This window comes from Danio aesculapii, chromosome 16 (genome assembly GCF_903798145.1).
Source record: "Danio aesculapii chromosome 16, fDanAes4.1, whole genome shotgun sequence".
Taxonomy (NCBI): domain Eukaryota; kingdom Metazoa; phylum Chordata; class Actinopteri; order Cypriniformes; family Danionidae; genus Danio; species Danio aesculapii.
In genome coordinates, this window is record NC_079450.1 from 8,744,658 (window position 1) to 8,764,657 (window position 20,000).

At 37.7% G+C, this 20,000-nt stretch overlaps 1 protein-coding gene across 1 annotated transcript in view; it reads left to right on the forward strand.

The window, feature by feature from the left end:
* csmd3a (CUB and Sushi multiple domains 3a) overlaps positions 1-20,000 on the forward strand; it is a 685,206-nt gene that overhangs the window by 260,058 nt on the left and 405,148 nt on the right. Inside the window, exon 24 of the mRNA XM_056474744.1 lies at positions 12,026-12,217. Within this exon, the coding sequence (XP_056330719.1) occupies positions 12,026-12,217 (192 nt within the window). The remainder of the gene's footprint in view (positions 1-12,025; positions 12,218-20,000) is intronic.

Here is a 20,000-nt window from a genome sequence, read left to right on the forward strand (position 1 = left end):
GATTGTTAATAGTGACAATTGATCCATAAAAAATTCTGTCAGAATGACTTTATAGTATTTTAATCATCCCTGCACTTTAGAGCGATGCCCCATTATCTAAAAAATAATTACTAATTTAATTAAATAATTTACTTACTATTTACTTTCCCACAAGTGGTTTCAACCATCATGAAGATATTTTGAAGAAAGCTGAAAAACTGTAACCACTGTCATAGCACTGTAGCACTGTCATTAAAATAAATGCTATGGAAATTAGCGTTTACATATTTCTGCTGCTGTCTGATCTTTCCATGCCTTCTTATTTTCCCTTTCTTCATGTGTTCATTAAATTTTTCCTTGTGTCAGTTAATTATTAATTTCCAAAATAATTGGGTTACACTTTACAACAGGGGTCACCAAACTTGTTCCTGGAGGGCCGGTGTCCTGCAGATTTTAGCTCCAACCCTAATCAAACACACCTGAATGAGCTAATCAAGATCTTAATAGGTATACTTGAAACACCCAGGCAGGTGTGTTGAGGCAAGTTGGAGCTAAACCCTGCAGGGACACCGGCCCTACAGGAACGAGATTGGTGACCTCTGCTTTACAATAAAGTTATATTAGTTAATGTTAATGCATTGCCTAACATAATTAAACAATACATTACAATAGTTATATTAGTTAACGTTAGTTAATAAAAATACAGTTGTTCAGTTTTAGCTTGTTAACTCGCGGTGCATTAACTCATGTTACCAAGCATGAAGTTGGATGTTAATATTGCATTAGAAAATGTTGATCTGTTGTTATTAGATGCTTTACAAGTATTGTTCATGTTAGTTAATCCATTTACTAATGAAACCTTATAGTAAAGTCAAAAACCCCTTTAAAAACTTGACTTGTTTAATACTTATTTTATTCTTTGTTCAATACAAAATACCTTGTAATGGGCATGTGTGATGACTTAATTCAGAGTGCCCTGTGTACACTTCCACGTATGAATGCCTGAGGATATGAATGAGCTGTCCTCTCAATCTTTTTGTCATACACCACCTCTCACCTCACAGTGGAATATATATCGACTCTATTAATTTTCATTTCTGGATTAATATCTTCATTTCATTGTCAGCTTGAACTGTATAATTGTTCCCAGCACTCGTTACACCACACACACACGCATGCTGCTTTATTGCGTTTGTAATGAAACCCTCTGAATTGGCTGCATCTTCTGCATGGATTATTAGAAGGCGCGGAAGACTCTTCATTTTCTTTGTGTGAAATTATAGGTCTTTCTGCTCTCTTGAGAAGTTTTTGTAATGCGTCTACCACAGTTCACAGTGGCGTGTTATTTGATATGTTAATCGTAAAGCATGCACGAGCACTGCGGTGGGATTATGGCTTGAGGTAAAACACGATTGTGAATGAGGTTAACGGTGGTGCTTCAGCTCCTGCGACAACGGAGGAGTGACTTGTTAATGACCAGAGCTGGAGGCGTTCAGATGGACTTACTCATTTACTGCTGCCGCTAACAGACTTTACTCTGAGCTTCTCGTTTTGTCTATCGGCCGATGATGATTACATCCTGTGCATTTGGAGTTTGACCTTCGCTGTGATTAAAAAAAGGAATGGATAGATGAGTCAGAACAGATCTGTGTTAGAGGAATAGATCACATAAATAAACACACTGCTGTTATTTAGTTTTATGCCAATGATGTTTATGCCTATTCTATTCTATTCTATTCTATTCTATTCTCTTCGGCTGTGTGTTGCCCATAGTCTATTCTATTCTATTCTATTCTCTCCGGTTGTGTGTTGCCCATATTCTATTCTATTCTATTCTCTCCAGTTGTGTGTTGCCCATATTCTATTCTATTCTATTCTATTCTATTCTATTCTATTCTATTCTATTCTATTCTATTCTATTCTATTCTCTCCAGTTGTGTGTTGCCCATATTCTATTCTATTCTATTCTATTCTATTCTATTCTATTCTCTCCAGTTGTGTGTTGCCCATATTCTATTCTATTCTATTCTATTCTATTCTATTCTATTCTATTCTATTCTATTCTATTCTCTCCAGTTGTGTGTTGCCCATATTCTATTCTATTCTATTCTATTCTATTCTATTCTATTCTATTCTCTCTAGTTGTGTGTTGCCCATATTCTATTCTATTCTCTCCGCTTGTGTGTTGCCCATATTCTATTCTATTCTATTCTATTCTCTCCTGTTGTGTGTTGCCCATATTCTATTCTACTCTATTCTATTCTCTCCGCTTGTGTGTTGCCCATATTCTATTCTATCCTGTCCGGCTGTGTGTTACTCATATTCTATTCTATTCTATTCTCTCCGGTTGTGTGTTGCCCATATTCTACTCTATTCTATTCTCTCCGGCTGTGTGTTGCCCATATTCTATTCTATTCTATTCTATTCTTTCTCTCTTTTCTATTTCATTTTCCTATTGTTTTGTATTCATCTGTTCTATTTCATTTTTCTATTCTATTCTATTCTTGTTTTTCATGTTGTGTTCTATTTTATTATTAACTGCTTTTCTCTACTGTTCTATTCTGTTCTCTTCTGTTCTGTTCTTGTTTTTTATTTGGTGTTCTAGTTATTACCTGCTTTTATATTCTATTCTATTCTATTCTATTCTATTCTTTTCGGGTCTATGCTATTCCATTCTCCCCGGTTGTGTGTGACATGTAATTCTATTCTATTCTATTCTATTCTATTCTATTCTATTCTATTCTATTCTATTCTATTACATTCTTTTCATTTTTTTTCTATTCTATTCTTCTTTTTTACTTTTGTGTTCTATTCTATCATTATCTGCTTTTCTTTACTCTTGTGCTCTATTCAATTCTATTTTATTCTTTTCTGTTCCATTCTGTTCTTGTTTTTCATGTGGTGTTCTGTTTTATTATTGCCTTCTATTATTACCTTTTCTTTACTGTTGTGCTCTATTTTATTCTATTCTGTTCTATTCTATTCTGCTCTGTTCTGTTCATGTTTTTTTCCATGTTCTAATTTATTATTACCTTCTATTCTATTCTATTCTATTCTATTTGATCTATTCTATTACATTCTTTTCATTTTTTCCTGTTTACTTTTTATATTCTATTCTATTCTTCTTTTTTCTTTTTGTGTCCCATTCTATCATTACCTGCTTTTCTTTACTGTTGCGCTCTATTCTATTCTACTCTGTTCTGTTCTTGTTTTTCATGTGGTGTTCTATTCTATTCTGTTGTGTGTTGCTTATATTTTCTGTTCTATTCTATCTGCTCTATTCTATTGCACTGTTTTCAGTTTTTTATTTTGAATTTGTCACAGTCATAGTTTCCATATAACACTTAAGAACAGTATAACGTGTACAACAGTATCTTACTGCCACTATTTGCAATATCCTTTTTTTCATTAACATTAATTTTTCATATTAGGATTTCTGATGGATCACGTGACATTAAATACTTAAGTAATGAATTTCAACAGCAACAAATTCCATTTTAATTTTAATTCAACTAGAAAACACTTTTTACATTTATTTAATATTGACTGTTTTACTGTATTAGCTACTGTAGCATATACTACCTGACAAAAGTCTTGTCCAGGTTTTAGGAACAACGAATAATAACTTGACTTCTAGTTGATCATTTAGTATCAGAAGGGGCTTATATGAAAGGCAAAGGCCTCTAGATTACACTTATTTTACCAAAACAACATATGATCATGCCTTGATTTAAAATTATTTAAATAGGACAGTAAGATCTGACTTTGCTTTAGACAAAATTCTTGTCACTGAACAGAAATAATGTCCAGTATAGAATATAAAGTCATGGTGCTGTGGAATGGTGCAGAATGAATATTGTGTATGACTCCCATGAGCTTGGAGGACTGCATCCATACATGTCTGCAATGACTCAAATCACTCATTAATAAAGTCATCTGGAATGGCAAAGAAAGCGTTCTTGCAGGACTCCCAGAGCTCAAGATTCTTTGCATTCATCTTCTATACCTCCTCCTTCATCTTACCCCAGACATACTCAATAATGTTCATGTCTGGTGACTGAGCTGGCCAATCCTGGAGCACCTTGATCTTCTTTGCTCTCAGGAACTTTGAAGTGGAGGCTGAAATATGAGAAAGGAGCGCTATCCTGCTGAAGAATTTGCCCTCTCCTGTCGTTTGTAATGTAATGGGCAGCATAAATGTCTCGCTCACCCCCCCATACTGAATGTAACCCCAAACCATGATTTTTCCTTCACCCAACTTGACTGATTTCTATGAGAATCTTGGGTCCATGCGGGTTCCAATAAGTGCAGTTCAATGGATGTTTCATCTGAAAAATCAACCTTCTGCCACTTTTCCAAATGATCAACTAGAAGTCAAGTTATTATTTGTTGCTCTTACAGCTGGGATTAACGACAAGACTTTTGTCAGGTAGTGTTAATGACTTTCAAAGACATAAATTGTAATTAATGCTTCAGCTTATTCTGCCTGCTTACACATGCACATGTGTAAGTGGGCAGAATAAGCTGCAGAGTTTATGCCAGTAGTCAAAAGTACTGTACATTACTGTATGAGTATACTGTATATCATTAACCTGAATATGATATTTACTTGATTAATTCAGCCGATGCCAATATGTGTCTTCACACAAGACTAGATTTTAGAGCTGAATAAATCTGTTGTTATCCATAAACTCTCCATAAACTTCCCCCGTACTTTCTTCATCTGTCAGTAAAGTCTTAATTAGCAGGCACAGTGTGGCTGATGTTATTGTCTCTCACGATTATCATCCCGCATGTTCTCATAAATGTGAGTATTATTATGACTGTGGGTTTATTTTGCTTTGTTTTATGTACATAACAAGGTCGCATTATGCAAACTCAAAGTGAAATTCATAATGCTTGCGTTGTTTCCGCCTGGGATGATAACTCCTGGTGGGCTCGGATTGTGTTTCTTTCACCCACACCTAGTTTTAATGAATTAATTAGCTGTATCATTCTCTTGTTAAGATCTGATTAGGATTAAATGGTTGGAATGATATTATGTGCGCTCCTGTTCACTGTAATTGCGTATGACATAGGAAATGCACAGGAAATTGTGTTTGCTAGTGAAATTTAATTGTACAAATCAGAAAGTAGAGAGTGGGGAAGCTTCCATTCGAGGCTTGGGGACAATTTAGCAGTTGATTTCTGTACAGAGGTTACATTTATTGAAATGATTGGTATGATTATGTATAGTTGAAGTCACAGTTATTCACCCTCCTGTGAATTTTCATTTCTTTTTTAAATGGTTCCCAAATGATGTTTAAGTAAGGACTTTTTCACAGTATTTCCTATAATATTTTTTTCTTCTGGAGAAAGTCTTATTTGTTTTAATCTGGCTACAATAAAATCAGTTTGAAATTTTTGTAAAAACATTTTAAGGTCAATATTGTTAGCTCCTTAAGGATTTTTTTTTCTAAATGTCTACAGAACAAATCATTGTTATGATTTGGCAAATTACTCACCTAATTAACCTAGTTAATCCTTTAAATGTCACTTTAAGGTGAATAGGTGAGAGTGGGGTCGAAAGTATCATTTTTTATTAAAACTTATTAAATTGTACATTGTTACTTTTTAACATTACAACATTTGTTAGATTTACTTGTATCTAACTTAACGATCTAGGTGCAAAGTCTAAAGCGCATGGCGCAAAAGCATTAGGAGTGTGTCCGAATCCACTTTTGCTATTTTAAGGACGAAAAAATGCACTCTGTGCCCCGGCACATGGTCTAACAAGGGTTGTGCTTATTCTCTTAATGAGTTATGGATGGGTTTTGTGCATAACGTGCATTAAACCAATCAGAGTCTCATCTTCCTTTCCCTTTAAGAGTCATTGCATTGCGCATTTGCTGTTTACATGGCGGACTTTTTGGAAAAACTGAATGCTTGACTAGCGAGAAAACAATTTAACTGACCATCTGCAGCGTGAGGATAAAGATCAAGCCTCCTCCATTCAGCCTCTTTACTTTCTCTTTACTTTTACTATTTAGTTTATTCCTTAACTTTCATGGAGTAAGGAAATGGTGGAAACTCACTCCACTGAAGACATCCATATTTCCAATATATCCATATCCCTACTGAAAAAAACAGCTTAAACCAGCCTAGGCTGGTTGGCTGGTTTTAGCTGGTTGACCAGCCTGGTTTTAGAAGACTACCAAGATGTCCAGCTTAAACCAGGCTGGTCAAGCTGGTTTTAGCTGGATTTAGCTGGTCATTTTCCAGCCTGACCAGCCAAGACCAGGCTGGAAATGGCTGGAAACCAGCCTGGAAATGGCCTAAACCCCTCTAAAACCAGGCTGGTCGACCAGCTAAAACCAGCCAACCAGCCTTGGCTGGTTTAAGCTGGATTTTTCAGCAGGGATCCACCCGGAGAAATGCTTCGTAGTGTTCGTGACAGACACGAGACTGTGTGAATGAAGGTGAGGTGTATTTATAGTCCTTGTAATCAGTGTAGATGAGCAGCAGCTGTGTCTGTGTGTGTGTCCGTATGTATTGTATTGTATGTATTGTCAGCTGTTGCAGGAGTTGATGAGCGCAGGGAGTTCTGGTTGTAGTTCGATCAGCAATAATCTCTCATATAGAAAACCACGCTGTAGATCGTACCTGTAGATCACCACAGAGACAAAACCACTGGCAATCATAACAATGACCTTATTAATGTTAACTGCAAGCATATTTTGTCCTTTGTTTTTGCAAAATATATTCAACAGCATTTTTATTTTAAATTTTAGTGCCATCAAAAGTTTCAAAAGCAACCTAACAATACAAAATGTAAAACATTTTCTAAAATTTTTTGACTTTTTTTTTTACTAATATGGGCAATATGCATTAATTTAATAAAACATATGGATCCAAACACTGCAAGCTCTGTGAAAGCAAAAAATAAAGTATGTCTATTAGTAGTGGGACATAAATAACAGTGCTACATTTGCCCCACAGGAACTCTTGCCATTTAAACCTGATTTACTTTTAAACTGAAAAAACTGAGAGATTGCAAACTTAAAGATGTGTTATTGCACTAAAAAGCCTGTAGATTGATCATTAGTGCGACACATGAAAAGAGAAACACAACTTGTAATAAGAAAAAAGAACCACTACATATTTTTACTTTCTGAACTTAAAGCTACAAGTGCATCCGGAACACATTCATAGCGCTTCACTTTTTCCTCATTTTATTTTATTTTTTACGTTAGAGCCTTATTCCAAAATGGTTTAAATTCATTTATTCCTCAAAATTCTACACACAATACTCCATAATGACAATGTAAAAAAAAGTTTTTGAAATTGTTGCAAATTAATTAAAAATAAAACACCTGAAAAATCACATGTACATCAGTATTCACAGCCTTTGCTCAATACTTTGCTGATGCACCTTTGGCAGCAATTACAGCCTCAAGTCTTTTTAAATATGATGCTACAAGCTTGGCACACCTGTCTTTGGGAATTTTAGCCCATTCCTCTTTGTAGTACCTCTCAAGCTCTATCAGGTTGGATGAGAAGCGACGATGTACAGCCATTTTTAGATCTCCCCAGAGATGTTCAGTAGGATTTAGGTCTGGGCTCTAGCTGGGCCACTCAAGGACACTCACCCAATTGTTGTGGAGCCACTCCATTGATATTTTGGCAGTGTGCTTTGGATTATTGTCCTGCTGGAACATGAACCGTCGCCCCAGTCTGAGGTCAAGATCACTCTGAAGCAGGTTTTCATTGTCTCTGTACATTACTGCATTCATCTTTCCCTCTATCCTGACTAGTCTTCCAGTTCCTGCTGCTGAAAAACATCCCCACAGCATGATCCTGCCAACACCATGCTTCACTGTAGGGATTGTATTAGCCTGGTGATGAGCGGTGCCTGATTTTCTCCAAACGAAACGCCTGGCATTCACTCCAAAGAGTTCAATTTAGGCTCATCAGACCAGAGAATTTTGTTTCCTATGGTCTGAGAGTCCTTCAGATGCCTTTTTGCAAATTCCAGGCGGGGAGTGGCTTCCGTATGGCCACTCTACCATACAGGCCTGATTGGTAAATTGCTGCACATATGGTTGTCCTTCTGTAAGGTTCCCCGTTCTCCACAGAAGAACGCTGGAGCTCAGACAGAGTGGCCAGCTCTAGGAAGAGTCCTGGTGGTTCAAACATCTTCCACTAAAGGATGATGAAGGCCACTGTGCTCATTGGAACTTTCAGAGCAGCAGAAATTTTTCTGTAACCTTCCCCAGCCTTGTGCCTTGAGGTGATCCTGTCTCTGAGGTCTACCGACAAGTCCTTTGTCTTCATGCTTGGTTTGTGCTTTGACTTGCACTGGCTTTGAGAAAATAAATTTGTTACTTTGGTCCCCACTGATAAAATAAATCAGTTATTCGAAATAAGTTATTAAATCTATCATGTTTAGAAATGAATTGAAAAAAAAATCTTCTTTCCATTAAACAGAAATTGGAAAAATTCTATACAGGAGGGCTAAAAATTCTGACCTCAACTGTAAATAGCTGCAGAGGAAAAGTTTGAACCCCTTTTGAAATCTGTTCTACACATTTACTGTCTAAAAGTTGATGCTGTTGTGTCTGCGGTATCCGCAGGGAGGTCAGACTTTATATTAATGCTCATGGTTTTCCAATGAAATGCTCAGCACGTGTGTTTGGATGTGCAAATACTTCTGCTCTTGTACTCTATTTTGATCAGCAGCTCAATGCAATTCCACACATTGCTGGGTGGTCTCTTACACACAGATAGGGGTTTTCTACTACTGTGGGCAGTTTGGGATCTGTTACCTTTTAGCAAATATATTTTCTTAAAGCACACGATTCAGTCTAATACATGTCAGTTTGTATTTTTTTTTTTACCTGGACCATCAGGGGTTTCATTACATTAATCTATATCTGCATCCCTCCATCCATCTTTTTATCTGCCTCATATCTCATTTCATCCATTCCTCCATCTTTATATGTGTTTTTTCTGTCCATCCATCCATCCATCCATCCATCCATCCATCCATCCATCCATCCATCCATCCATCCATCCATCCATCCATCCATCTCTTAAAGAGCCCATATTATGGGTTTTTGAAAATGCCCTTCCATGTAGTGTGTAACACAGCTCTAAGTGAAGTGAATATCCAGCTAAGGCTTAAATCTGTAAGTGTACAGTGTTTAAAACTATTGATTCATCTATAAAAGAGTCGACTCATAGTGCTTCAAACGAGTCGTCTTCATAACGAGTCATTAGGTGTTTCGCGATGACGCAGCCACGAAACACAAGCCTCGCCAGTAGTTACGCGTGCAAACCAGGGAGATTTGAAACCTGCGGCCCCGCCCACTAACACAGAAAAACACTAGACACACACACAGACGCCGCCGGTCGAATGAAGTCACGCTGTGCTCAGATGGATAATATTGACAGTCTCTACCCAAAGATGAGTTGTTAACCTGGTACAGTACACGCGGTTACTCTTTATATTCTCTTATCACATGTAAGCCACGTTAAAAACGCGACGCGTGCCGCTTTGTTTACGGATTTAACGTTAAAGGCTTTTGTGAGCTCGCGTTCCACTGCCGTTTGTCGTTGCTATGGCGATCGATCATAAGCTAGGAGACAGGAGACTCGTGTCACTTTCCCTAGTTCTTCTGAGGAGCGTTGTGTGTGTGTGTGTGTCTGTGAGAGAGAGAGAGAGAGAGATAGACTCGCGTCGCTTTCCCTAGTTCTTCTGAGGAGCGTTGTGTGTGTGTGTGTGTGTGTGTGTGTGAGAGAGAGAGAGAGAGAGACTCGCGTCGCTTTCCCTAGTTCTTCTGAGGAGCGTTGTGTGTGTGTGTGTGAGAGAGAGAGAGAGAGAGAGAGAGAGAGAGACTCGCGTCGCTTTCCCTAGTTCTTCTGAGGAGCGTTGTGTGGTGTGTGTGTGTGTGTGTGAGAGAGAGAGAGAGAGAGAGAGAGAGAGACTCGCGTCGCTTTCCCTAGTTTTTCTGAGGAGCGTTGTGTGTGTGTGTGTGAGAGAGAGAGAGAGAGAGAGAGAGAGAGAGAGAGACTCCGTCGCTTTCCCTAGTTCTTCTGAGGAGCGTTGTGTGTGTGTGTGTGTGTGTGAGAGAGAGAGAGGGAGAGGGAGAGAGAGAGACTCGCGTCGATCTCCCCAGTTCTTCTGAGGAGGGTTGTGTGTGTGTGTGAAAAAAGCCTTACACTATGAAGCGCGTGTGCACTGTGACTACTTTTATATAGTTGATTACCAGCTGGGCATTTCACTCTGTCTCGCGCTGAAGCCTGTCACTGTCGACCAATCGCAGCAGGCTGTCATCGGTCCAATCAGCGCAGATTAGCTTCGCGCTGAGGAGGGGTTTGGGAACAAATGAATCGCTGAACGATTCATATGGGAGTCGCTGGGATAATTAGGTAAAAATAAATGCAGATTATAAGACCATCAAAGTGTTTTATGACCTTGCATGCATATTAGACTGTTGTTGGAGACCCTTACAACCTAATTATGACCCTATTTCATGTATAATATGGGCTCTTTAACACACTCATCTGTTCATCAGATTCATCCGTCCACTCAACCATCCTGGCATCTTTTTATCTGTCTCACAGCTCATCCATCTATCCATCCATCTTTTTATCTCTGTTAAATCATCCATCCATTCATCCATCTTTTTTATCTGTCTCACAGCTCATCTATCCATCCCTCTATCTATCCATCTTTTTGTGTTTCAGTTATTCATCCATCCATTGATCCATCCATCTTTTTTGTGTTTGTCTGTCAGTCAGTCCGTCCGTCCATCCATCCATCTATCCATCCATTCATCCATTCCTCTATACATCTTTTATCTGTCTGTTTATTCATCCGTCCATCCATTCATCCATCCATCTTTTTTTCTCACAGCTCATACATCCGTCCATCCATCCCTTCCTCTATCCATTTTTATCTGTCTCAGTTTATTTATCCATCCATTAATTATCCATCAAACCATCCATCCTCCTATTCATCTTTTTGTTTGTCTGTTTATCCATTCATCCATCCATTCATCCATCCATCTTTTTATCTGTCTATCTTATGTCTCACAGCTCATCCATCCATCCCTCTATCCATTTTTTATCTATCTCAGTTTATTTATCCATCCATTAATTATCCATCCATCCATCCATCCCCTATCCATCTTTTTATCTGTCTGTTTATTCATCCAATCATTCATCCATCTTATGTCTCACAGCTCATCTATCCATCCATCTATCTGTTTTGTGTTCATTTGTCAGTCCATTTGTCTGACCATTTATGCATTTATCCATCCATGCATCCATCCATCATCCATCCATCCTTTCATCTGTCTCTGTTCATCCATCCATCCATATTTTATCTCTCACAGTTTATCCATCCATCCTTCAACTATCCATCCATCCATTTTTTTAAACGTTTTTCTGTCAGTCCATCCATCCGTCTATCCTTTTTATCCATCTCACACCTCATCCATCCATCCCTCTGTCCATCCTCTTTATCTTTCACTGCTAATCCATCCATTCCTCCATCCATATTTTATCTGTCTCAGTTTATCCATCCATACCCCCCATCAATGTTTTTTCGGTCTCAGTTTATCCATCCATACCCCCATCAATGTTTTTTCGGTCTCAGTTAATTTTTTACAGTTCTCTGTTATGTCCCATCCAGCCGACCGTCTATCCATACTTTTTTCATCCATCCATCTGTCTGTCTGTCCATCCCTTAACACACGTCAATTTATCCGTCCATCCATCCATCCCTTAACACACGTCCATCCATCCATCCATCTTTTAAAACACATCCATTTTTCCTTCCACAGATTTCACAGTGAATAATGTATGTAAACATGTATAAAAATGAAAAAAATTAAAGTTTAAAGCTTAAAAAAATAAATGATTTCACCTTTGCAAAACGTTTTAATGTGACCGTCAAATAACAAAAAATCTTAAATTGTTCAAAAAGGAAGTTCACCTCTGAGGAGCACTTAAAGGAACACCCACTGATGAAACACCCACTCTTTTGCTTGTTGTTCTCCAGGTTTTGAACTTTCTCATTGTGATGAACCCGGTGTGCCTCAATTTGGATCCAAAGTCAGCGACCAAGGCCACTTTGCAGGCAGTGTGGTCACGTATCACTGTGATCCTGGATACAGTCTCCATGGCAGCAGCATTTTGAGATGCATGACGGGCGAGAGACGCACGTGGGACCATCCGCTCCCCTCCTGCATAGGTAATGCATCACAGCCTTCAAACACAGCAATGCGTTTTATTTCAGGCATTCGGGTTTTGAAATTAACTGTGGCAGATAACAATGTGAAATCACTATGGTTTATGTTATTAATTTCACTCCATTTGCTAACACAAGCTCACTCGAAATACCTGCTTTAGCCTACAGTATTGTGAAACCACAAAAATCATACTTTAACATATGTTTGACTGCAGTTTATAGGTAAAATGAACACTAGGGGGCAGTATGACACCAACAACTTGGCTTCCTTTTCACATTAATGATGTTTACAGGCACATGTTATTTACGTTTATTACATGGCTGTCTTGAATTCTCAACTCTGGCATATCAGTTGCCACTTTCCAAGGTATGTTTGTCCCAGATAACAACCGCTGAATAACACAGGCTCATTTGGGCATTTTGAATCATCTGGACAGTCACCGAATAAGCCTATGTTCACATCCATACACTCACATTTATGATTTGTAATCAAATGCATTTGCCTCATTATGCCATCTTCAAATGAACAACCTTTCTGCAGTGGTCAGTTTGCACAGTAGCTCAGTTTGTATAGTGTTCCAATTGCGATCAGAACACATGAGTTAGAGCCTATTCAGAATGGAGATTAAAGCAATATAAAATCAAGGTAAAATTGTGATGGCAGTTGCGACTTTCCAAGGTATGTTAGTCCCAGATAACAACTGCTAAATAACACCGGCTCATTTGGGCATTTCGAATCATCTTGGCAGTCAGTGAATAAGCTTATGTTCACATCCATATACTCACATTTACATTTACATGCGTCTGCTTGTCTTTCATGTCACTGTTTTGGACAGTTTTTGACTGTTTGGTGCCATGTTCTGATTGAATAATGCATAGGTTAGTGTATGCTCCATTCAACCAGTTTCGTTTCTGTCAGCTTTGCAATTTTGACTGTTTGGCATCATCATGTGACTGAATAATGCACAGGCTAGTGAATGCTCTATTCAGCTGTATTTGTTTCTGTCAGCTTTGCATTTAATTAAAGAATTAATGTACTATTACGGCTCAGAGCAATGGTTTTGTGACAAGTAGCTGTGTAATAAGTTGGATAAAGTACACCCAGGATGGTTGTTTTCGCAGAATAAAACCCTTCAGTTTTATACAACTATGTTCCGCTTCACATTAATAAGCCTAATATGCTTTAATCTGCGATAACAACCTCCTAGATGTACTTCCTTCCTAACATAAAGCATTATTTTCATGCAGTTCTTTGCACAACACCAAATAAAAACCCTAAAACAGTTTAAAATCGTTTATGATTTGCAATTAAATGCATTTGTCTCATTTTGCCATTTTCATATGGACAACTTTATTTCCGTGGTCAGTTTGCTCAGTATCTCAGTTTGTACGGTATTGTAATTGTGACCAGAGCACTTCAGTTAGAGTCCAGTGAAACATTTTATCTAGAAAGGAGATAAAAGCAATGTAAAATCAAGGTAAAATTGTGGTGAAAGTTGCGACTGTCCAAGGTATGTTATTCCCAGATAACAATCGCTGAATAACACAGAGGCTCATTTGAGCATTTCGAATCATCTTGACAGTCAGTGAATAAGCTTATGTTCACATCCATATACTCACATTCACATTTACATGCGTCTGCTTGTCTTTCATGTCACTGTTTTTGACAGTTGTTGACTGTTTGGTGCCGTCTTGTGATTGAATAATGCGTAGGTTAGTGTATGCTCTATTCAATCAGTTTCATTTGGATTTTTGACTGTTTGGCATCATCTTGTGACTGAATAATGCACAGGCTAGTGAATGCTCTATTCAGCTGTATTTGTTTCTGTCAGCTTTGCATTTAATTAAAGAATTAATGTACTATTACGGCTCAGAGCAATGGTTTTGTGACAAGTAGCTGTGTAATAAGTTGGATAAAGTACACCCAGGATGGTTGTTTTCACAGTATAAAACCCTTCAGTTTTATACAACTGTGTTCCGCTTCACATTAATAAGCCTATTATGCTTTAATTTGCGATAACAACCTCCTAGATGTACTTCCTTCCTAACATAAAGCATTATGTTTATGCAGTTCTTTGCACAACACCAAATAAAAACCCTAAAACAGTTTAAGATTGTTAATGATTTGTAATCAAAGGCATTTGTCTCATTTTGCCATCCTCATATGGACAACTTTATTTCCGTGGTCAGTTTGCTCAGTATCTCAGTTTGTACAGTGTTGTAATTGTGACCAGAGCACTTACGTTAGAGTCCAGTGAAGCATTTTATCTAGAAAGGAGATTAAAGCAATGTAAAATCAAGGTAAAATTGTGGTGATAGTTGCGACTGTCCAAGGTATGTTAGTCCCAGATAACAACCGCTGAATAACACAGAGGCTCATTTGGGCATTTCGAATCATCTTGACAGTCAGTGAATAAGCTTATGTTTACATCCATATACTCACATTCACATTTACATGCGTATTTGTCTTTCATGTCACTGTTTTTGACAGTTGTTGACTTTTTGGTGCTGTCTTGTGATTGAATAATGCGTAGGTTAGTGTATGCTCTATTCAACCAGTTTCATTTGCATTTTGACTGTTTGGCATCATCTTGTGACTGAATAATGCACAGGCTAGTGAATGCTCTATTCAGCTGTTTTTGTTTCTGTCAGCTTTGCATTTAATTAAAGAATTAATGTACTATTACGGCTCAGAGCAATGGTTTTGTGACAAGCAGCTGTGTAATAAGTTGGATAAAGTACACCCAGGATGGTTGTTTTCACAGTATAAAACCCTTCAGTTTTATTTATTTATTTAGAACTGTGTTCCGCTTCACATTAATAAGCCTATTATGCTTTAATCTGCGGTAACAACTTCCTAGATGTACTTCCTCCCTAACATAAATCATTATGTTTATGCAGTTCTTTGCACAACATCAAATAAAAACCCTGAAACAGTTTAAAATCGTTTATGATTTGTAATCAAGTGCATTTGTCTCATTTTGCCATCTCCATATGGACATTTTTTTTCCGTGGTCAGTTTGCTCAGTAGCTTAGTTTGTAGGGTGATGTAATTGTGATCAGAGCACTTGAGTTAGAGTTTAGTGAAGCATTTTATCTAGAAAGGAGATAAAAGCAATATTAAATCAAGACAAAATTGTGGTGGCAGTGTAATTATTTTTCTCTTTCTTACCTTTGCTTCTGAAAACGCTATTGGTTGGGTTTAGGGAAGAGTTCGGCAAATTAGTTTGCTGGTCTACTGTAGTTTATCTGTATGATAAGCCCCACCTTCTCATGGACATTTACACAAATGCATTCATGTATTTCTAATGAGTTTGATTGCCATCTTATTAGACACTTATAGCCATACTGAAAGCACCAGCAGATAGTTTACCTCAAACTTTAAAAATAAAAAACTAGCAATAGTATAGCCTAAAGTTATATCTATTTAATTAAGTCCAAAGTACAACTTAACTTTGATTTTATAGTGTAAATGTTGCTGGTGATCTGTATGAAAAGCCCCGCCCTCTTATGGATGTGTACAAGAAGTATGTGGGTCTAGTTTTAGTTTCATTTTCAGTTTGTTATTCGTTTTCTATTCTTTACCACATCAGGAAAAGAACAAGCTACACGGGCCACACAAAAACTTACCATAAGCATACACAAACAAAATATGCAACAAACACTGTTAAAAATAGATACCCATGGTAAATGTAGCAAATAAAAGGTTGAATAAATAGATTAATGAACAGTCTAAAGCATAACAAATCATACACTAAGTAACACAGTGTATGTAGACAGCGCCCTCTATTGGATTTCTAATCTGAAACATGAGAAGAAAGCTTCCCGGAGCAACGTATATATTGTATGTATAATATTTAACGTGATTTAATAAAAAGACTAAAATATAATTTCACTTTAAAGCACAAGGCTGCACGGTGGCTTAGTGGTTAGCACTGTCACTTCACAGAAAAAAAAAAGTTGCTGGTTTGAGTCCCGGCTGGGTCAGTTTGGTTTTCTGTGTAGAGTTTGCATGCTCTCCCCGTGTAGGCGTGGGTTTTCTCAGGGTGCTCCGGTTTCATCCACAGTCCAAAGACATGTGCTATAGGTGAATTGGGTGAACTAAATTGGCCGTAGTGTATGAGTGCGTTAATGTGCTTTATTCTTTATAGAGGATTTTTTTCAAATATAAAAGCAGAATTTATAATAAGCTTGTATTTATAAACTGTAAATACTGGATGCTGAGTAAAAAAAACGTTAATTTCAGACCTTGCATATATTATTTATCAGAACACAGTTTACTGTAAAAACTGTATACAGGAAGTAGTAAGCTAGTATCTGTAACACCACCATGTGCATCCTTAATCCCAAGGATTTATTCTTACACGGATTCCACTTAATTGGTCTTACAGCTGTGCCCGTTGTGTGTGCGTCTACAAATACCTCGCATGTTTTTTTGTTGTGAATAATTGATCTACGAGAGTGTGCCTGTCACGCGTCCTGCACCGGGGCTTGATGTGCAGCCTGATTTCACTCTTACACGTTTTACCCAATTAAACTTTGATCCGAGGCATTGTCGGGATTTTGTGGATTTGTGTAATTGTCGTGTTTTGTTCATCTTGTGTGGCTGCAGAACGTACAGTAAACACAAGAGCGAAGCGGTGTACGTTTTTCTGATGTTGATGCTATTGTTTGGGTTTAATGTATGAAAACAGTTACGAGTAAACCACGTTTGCATTTTGTTCAGTCCTGTAACAAATGATCGTTTTTTTAGGTTGTTCCAAAGCAAAACTACACTCACCGGCCACTTTATTAGGTACACCTGTCCAACTGCTTGTTAATGCAAATTACTAATCAGCCAATTACATGGCAACAACTCAATGCATTTAGGCATGTAGACATGGTCAAGACAATCTGCTGCAGTTCAAACTGAGCATCAGAATGGGGAAGAAAGGGGATTTAAGTGACTTTGAACGTGACATAGTTGTTGGTGCCAGACAGGCTGGTCGAGTATTTCAGAAACTGCTGATCTACTGGGATTTTCACGCACAACCATTTCTAGGGTTTACAGAGAATGGTCTGAAAAAGAGAAAATATCCAGTGAGCGGCAGTTCTGTGTGCGCAAATGCCTTGTTGATGCCAAAGGTCAGAGGAGAATGGCCAGACTGTTTCCAGCTGATAGAAAGGCAACAGTAACACAAATAACCACTAGTTACAACCGAGGTATGCAGAAGAGCATCTCTGAACGCACAACATGTTCAACCACGAGGTGGATGGGCTACAGCGCAGAAGACCACACAAGGTGCCACTTCTGAAAAGAAAAGAAACTGAGGCTACAATTCGCACAGGCTCACCAAAATTGGACAATAGAAGATTGGAAAAATGTTGCCTGGTCTGATGAGTCTCGATTTCTGCTACGACAACAACATGAAAGCATGCCTTGTATCATCAGCTCAGGCTGGTGGTGGTGGTGTAATGGTGTGGGGGATATTTTCTTGACACACTTTGTGTCCATTAGATCCAATTGAGCATCATGGCAACACCACTGCCTACCTGAATATTGTTGCTGACCATGTCCATTCCTTTATGACCACAATGTACTCATCTTCTAATGGCTACTTCCAACAGAATAACGTGCCATGTCATAAAGCGCTAATCATCTCGAACATGACAATGAGTTTACTGTACTCAAATGGCCTCCACAGTCACCAGCTCTCAATCCAATGGAGCACCTTTGGGATGTGGTGGAATGGGAGATTCGCATCATGGATGTGGAGCCGACAAATCTGCAGCAACTGCGTGATGCTATCATGTCAATATGGAGCAAAATCTCTGAGGAAGATTTCCAGTTCCTTGTTGAATCTATGCCATGAAAGATTAAGACAGTTCTGAAGGCAAGAGGGGGTGAAATCTGGTTCTACTAAGGTATACCTAATAAAGTAGGTATACAGCCAATGAGTATTGTCTGTAAAAAGATAAATCCAAATAAAAAATTGACATTGTACTAAAGTAAAATAATAATAATAATTAGTGGTCTATATGGTAAACTATATATATATATATATATATATATATATATATATATATATATATATATATATATATATATATATATATATATATATATATATATATATATATATATATATATATATATATATATATATATAATTTTTTATTTACTTTGTGTGAATGTAATCTTTTTCTTGACCACAATTAATATTTTAGATTTAGATTAAATTCAATTTCAAAGTGGGCGTCATGGTGGCGAGATTAAGGTGAAGGTCGCTGATTCGAGTCTCGGCTGGGTCAGTTGGTATTTCTATGTGGAGTTTGCATGTTTTCCCAGTGTTTGTGTGGGTTTCCTCTGGGTGCTTCGGTTTCTCCCACAGTCCAAAAACATGTGCTAGGTGAATTGGGTAAGCTAAATTGTCTGTAGTGGATGTGTGTGAATGAATAAGAGTGTATGGGTGTTTCCCAGTACTGGGTAGCAGATGGAAAGGCATCCGCTGCATGACACATATGCAGGATAAGTTGGCGGTGCAGTCCGCTGTGGCGACCCCAGTTTAATAATGGAATTAAACCGAAAAAAAAAATGAATGAATGAATCAATTTCAAAGTTTGAACCATAGTTCAATTATACTTTGAGGACGAACTACTAATTTTAGCTGTAACAAATGACAGCATTTCTTTTTTTTAATTTGGGTTTAAAGTGTACTTTATTCAGTGTAGTATTGGATGTTTATTTGTTTGGTTGAGAACTACAGTACTGTATAAATAGTTTAGCTTAGCAATGCTTGATTAGATGTTTACTTGTGTTAATGTTTTTAATGACGTTAATAGTTTCTATTGCATTGTTAATCAGAGATTGGTTCATTGCTCAAATCCTGAGTTTAATGTGCATTTAAAAGCCTGGGTATATCTTTTGTTCGCATAGCCTCGAGATTCATAAAGCACAAATGGGAAATACTCATGGGGAAAATGTTTCTTGAGTGCATACTCATTTGGAGAGTGAATATTCATAATTACCAAGCTGAAAAGACCAGCATATGCTGTGTTTTGGATGCTGGTTTGATGCTTTCCAGAACGGGATGTTGTCCAGGATTTGCCCACCAGCTGCCTAATTATAGACAACTGAGATGCTCAAACTTCTTAACCTACAACTCATATTAAATTACTAGATTAGCAGCTTCTAATTGTCTTTCCACTAATTTAACCAGGAAAAATGATAGCCAGGTCCACTTGCTTACCAGGGATGCGTTTCCAAAAACTTTTGTTAGCCAACTAAGGTCGCAAGTTCTGCCGTTACATACATAGTTTGTTGATTTGGTGTTTTCCATTGTTCCAACAAACATTCGCAAACTGCGTCGCTAACTTGTACGTTTGCAACTACACCAATAGAACGGTAATTAGAATAATAGTTCTCGGCTGTGTTCTATTCCCAGTTATCCCCCTAAGCCCTATTCACTTAGAACGATCCAGCATTTAAACTCGGAATGATTAAAGCAAAACAAACCTTAAAACCATCTCTCTTATGTGTAATTTGCTTTCAAATAATTTTTACAGTTCAGCTTGAACGATCTTCATATTGACAATTGTGCTCCTTTCGTAGTGCACTTTGAAATCATTTATGCCATTTTGAATGCAGCCATGGCTCATGAAAAGTATCTAGTTAAGTCTTGACATATAAAATACTGTTTCCGGGTCCAAGCCGATACTCAATTGATTTGAGAAAATATTTGTTCATGAAAAATTGCGATCGTGATTTTCGAAAGTAATACATCGCTTTGTAAACATTTATTATTAC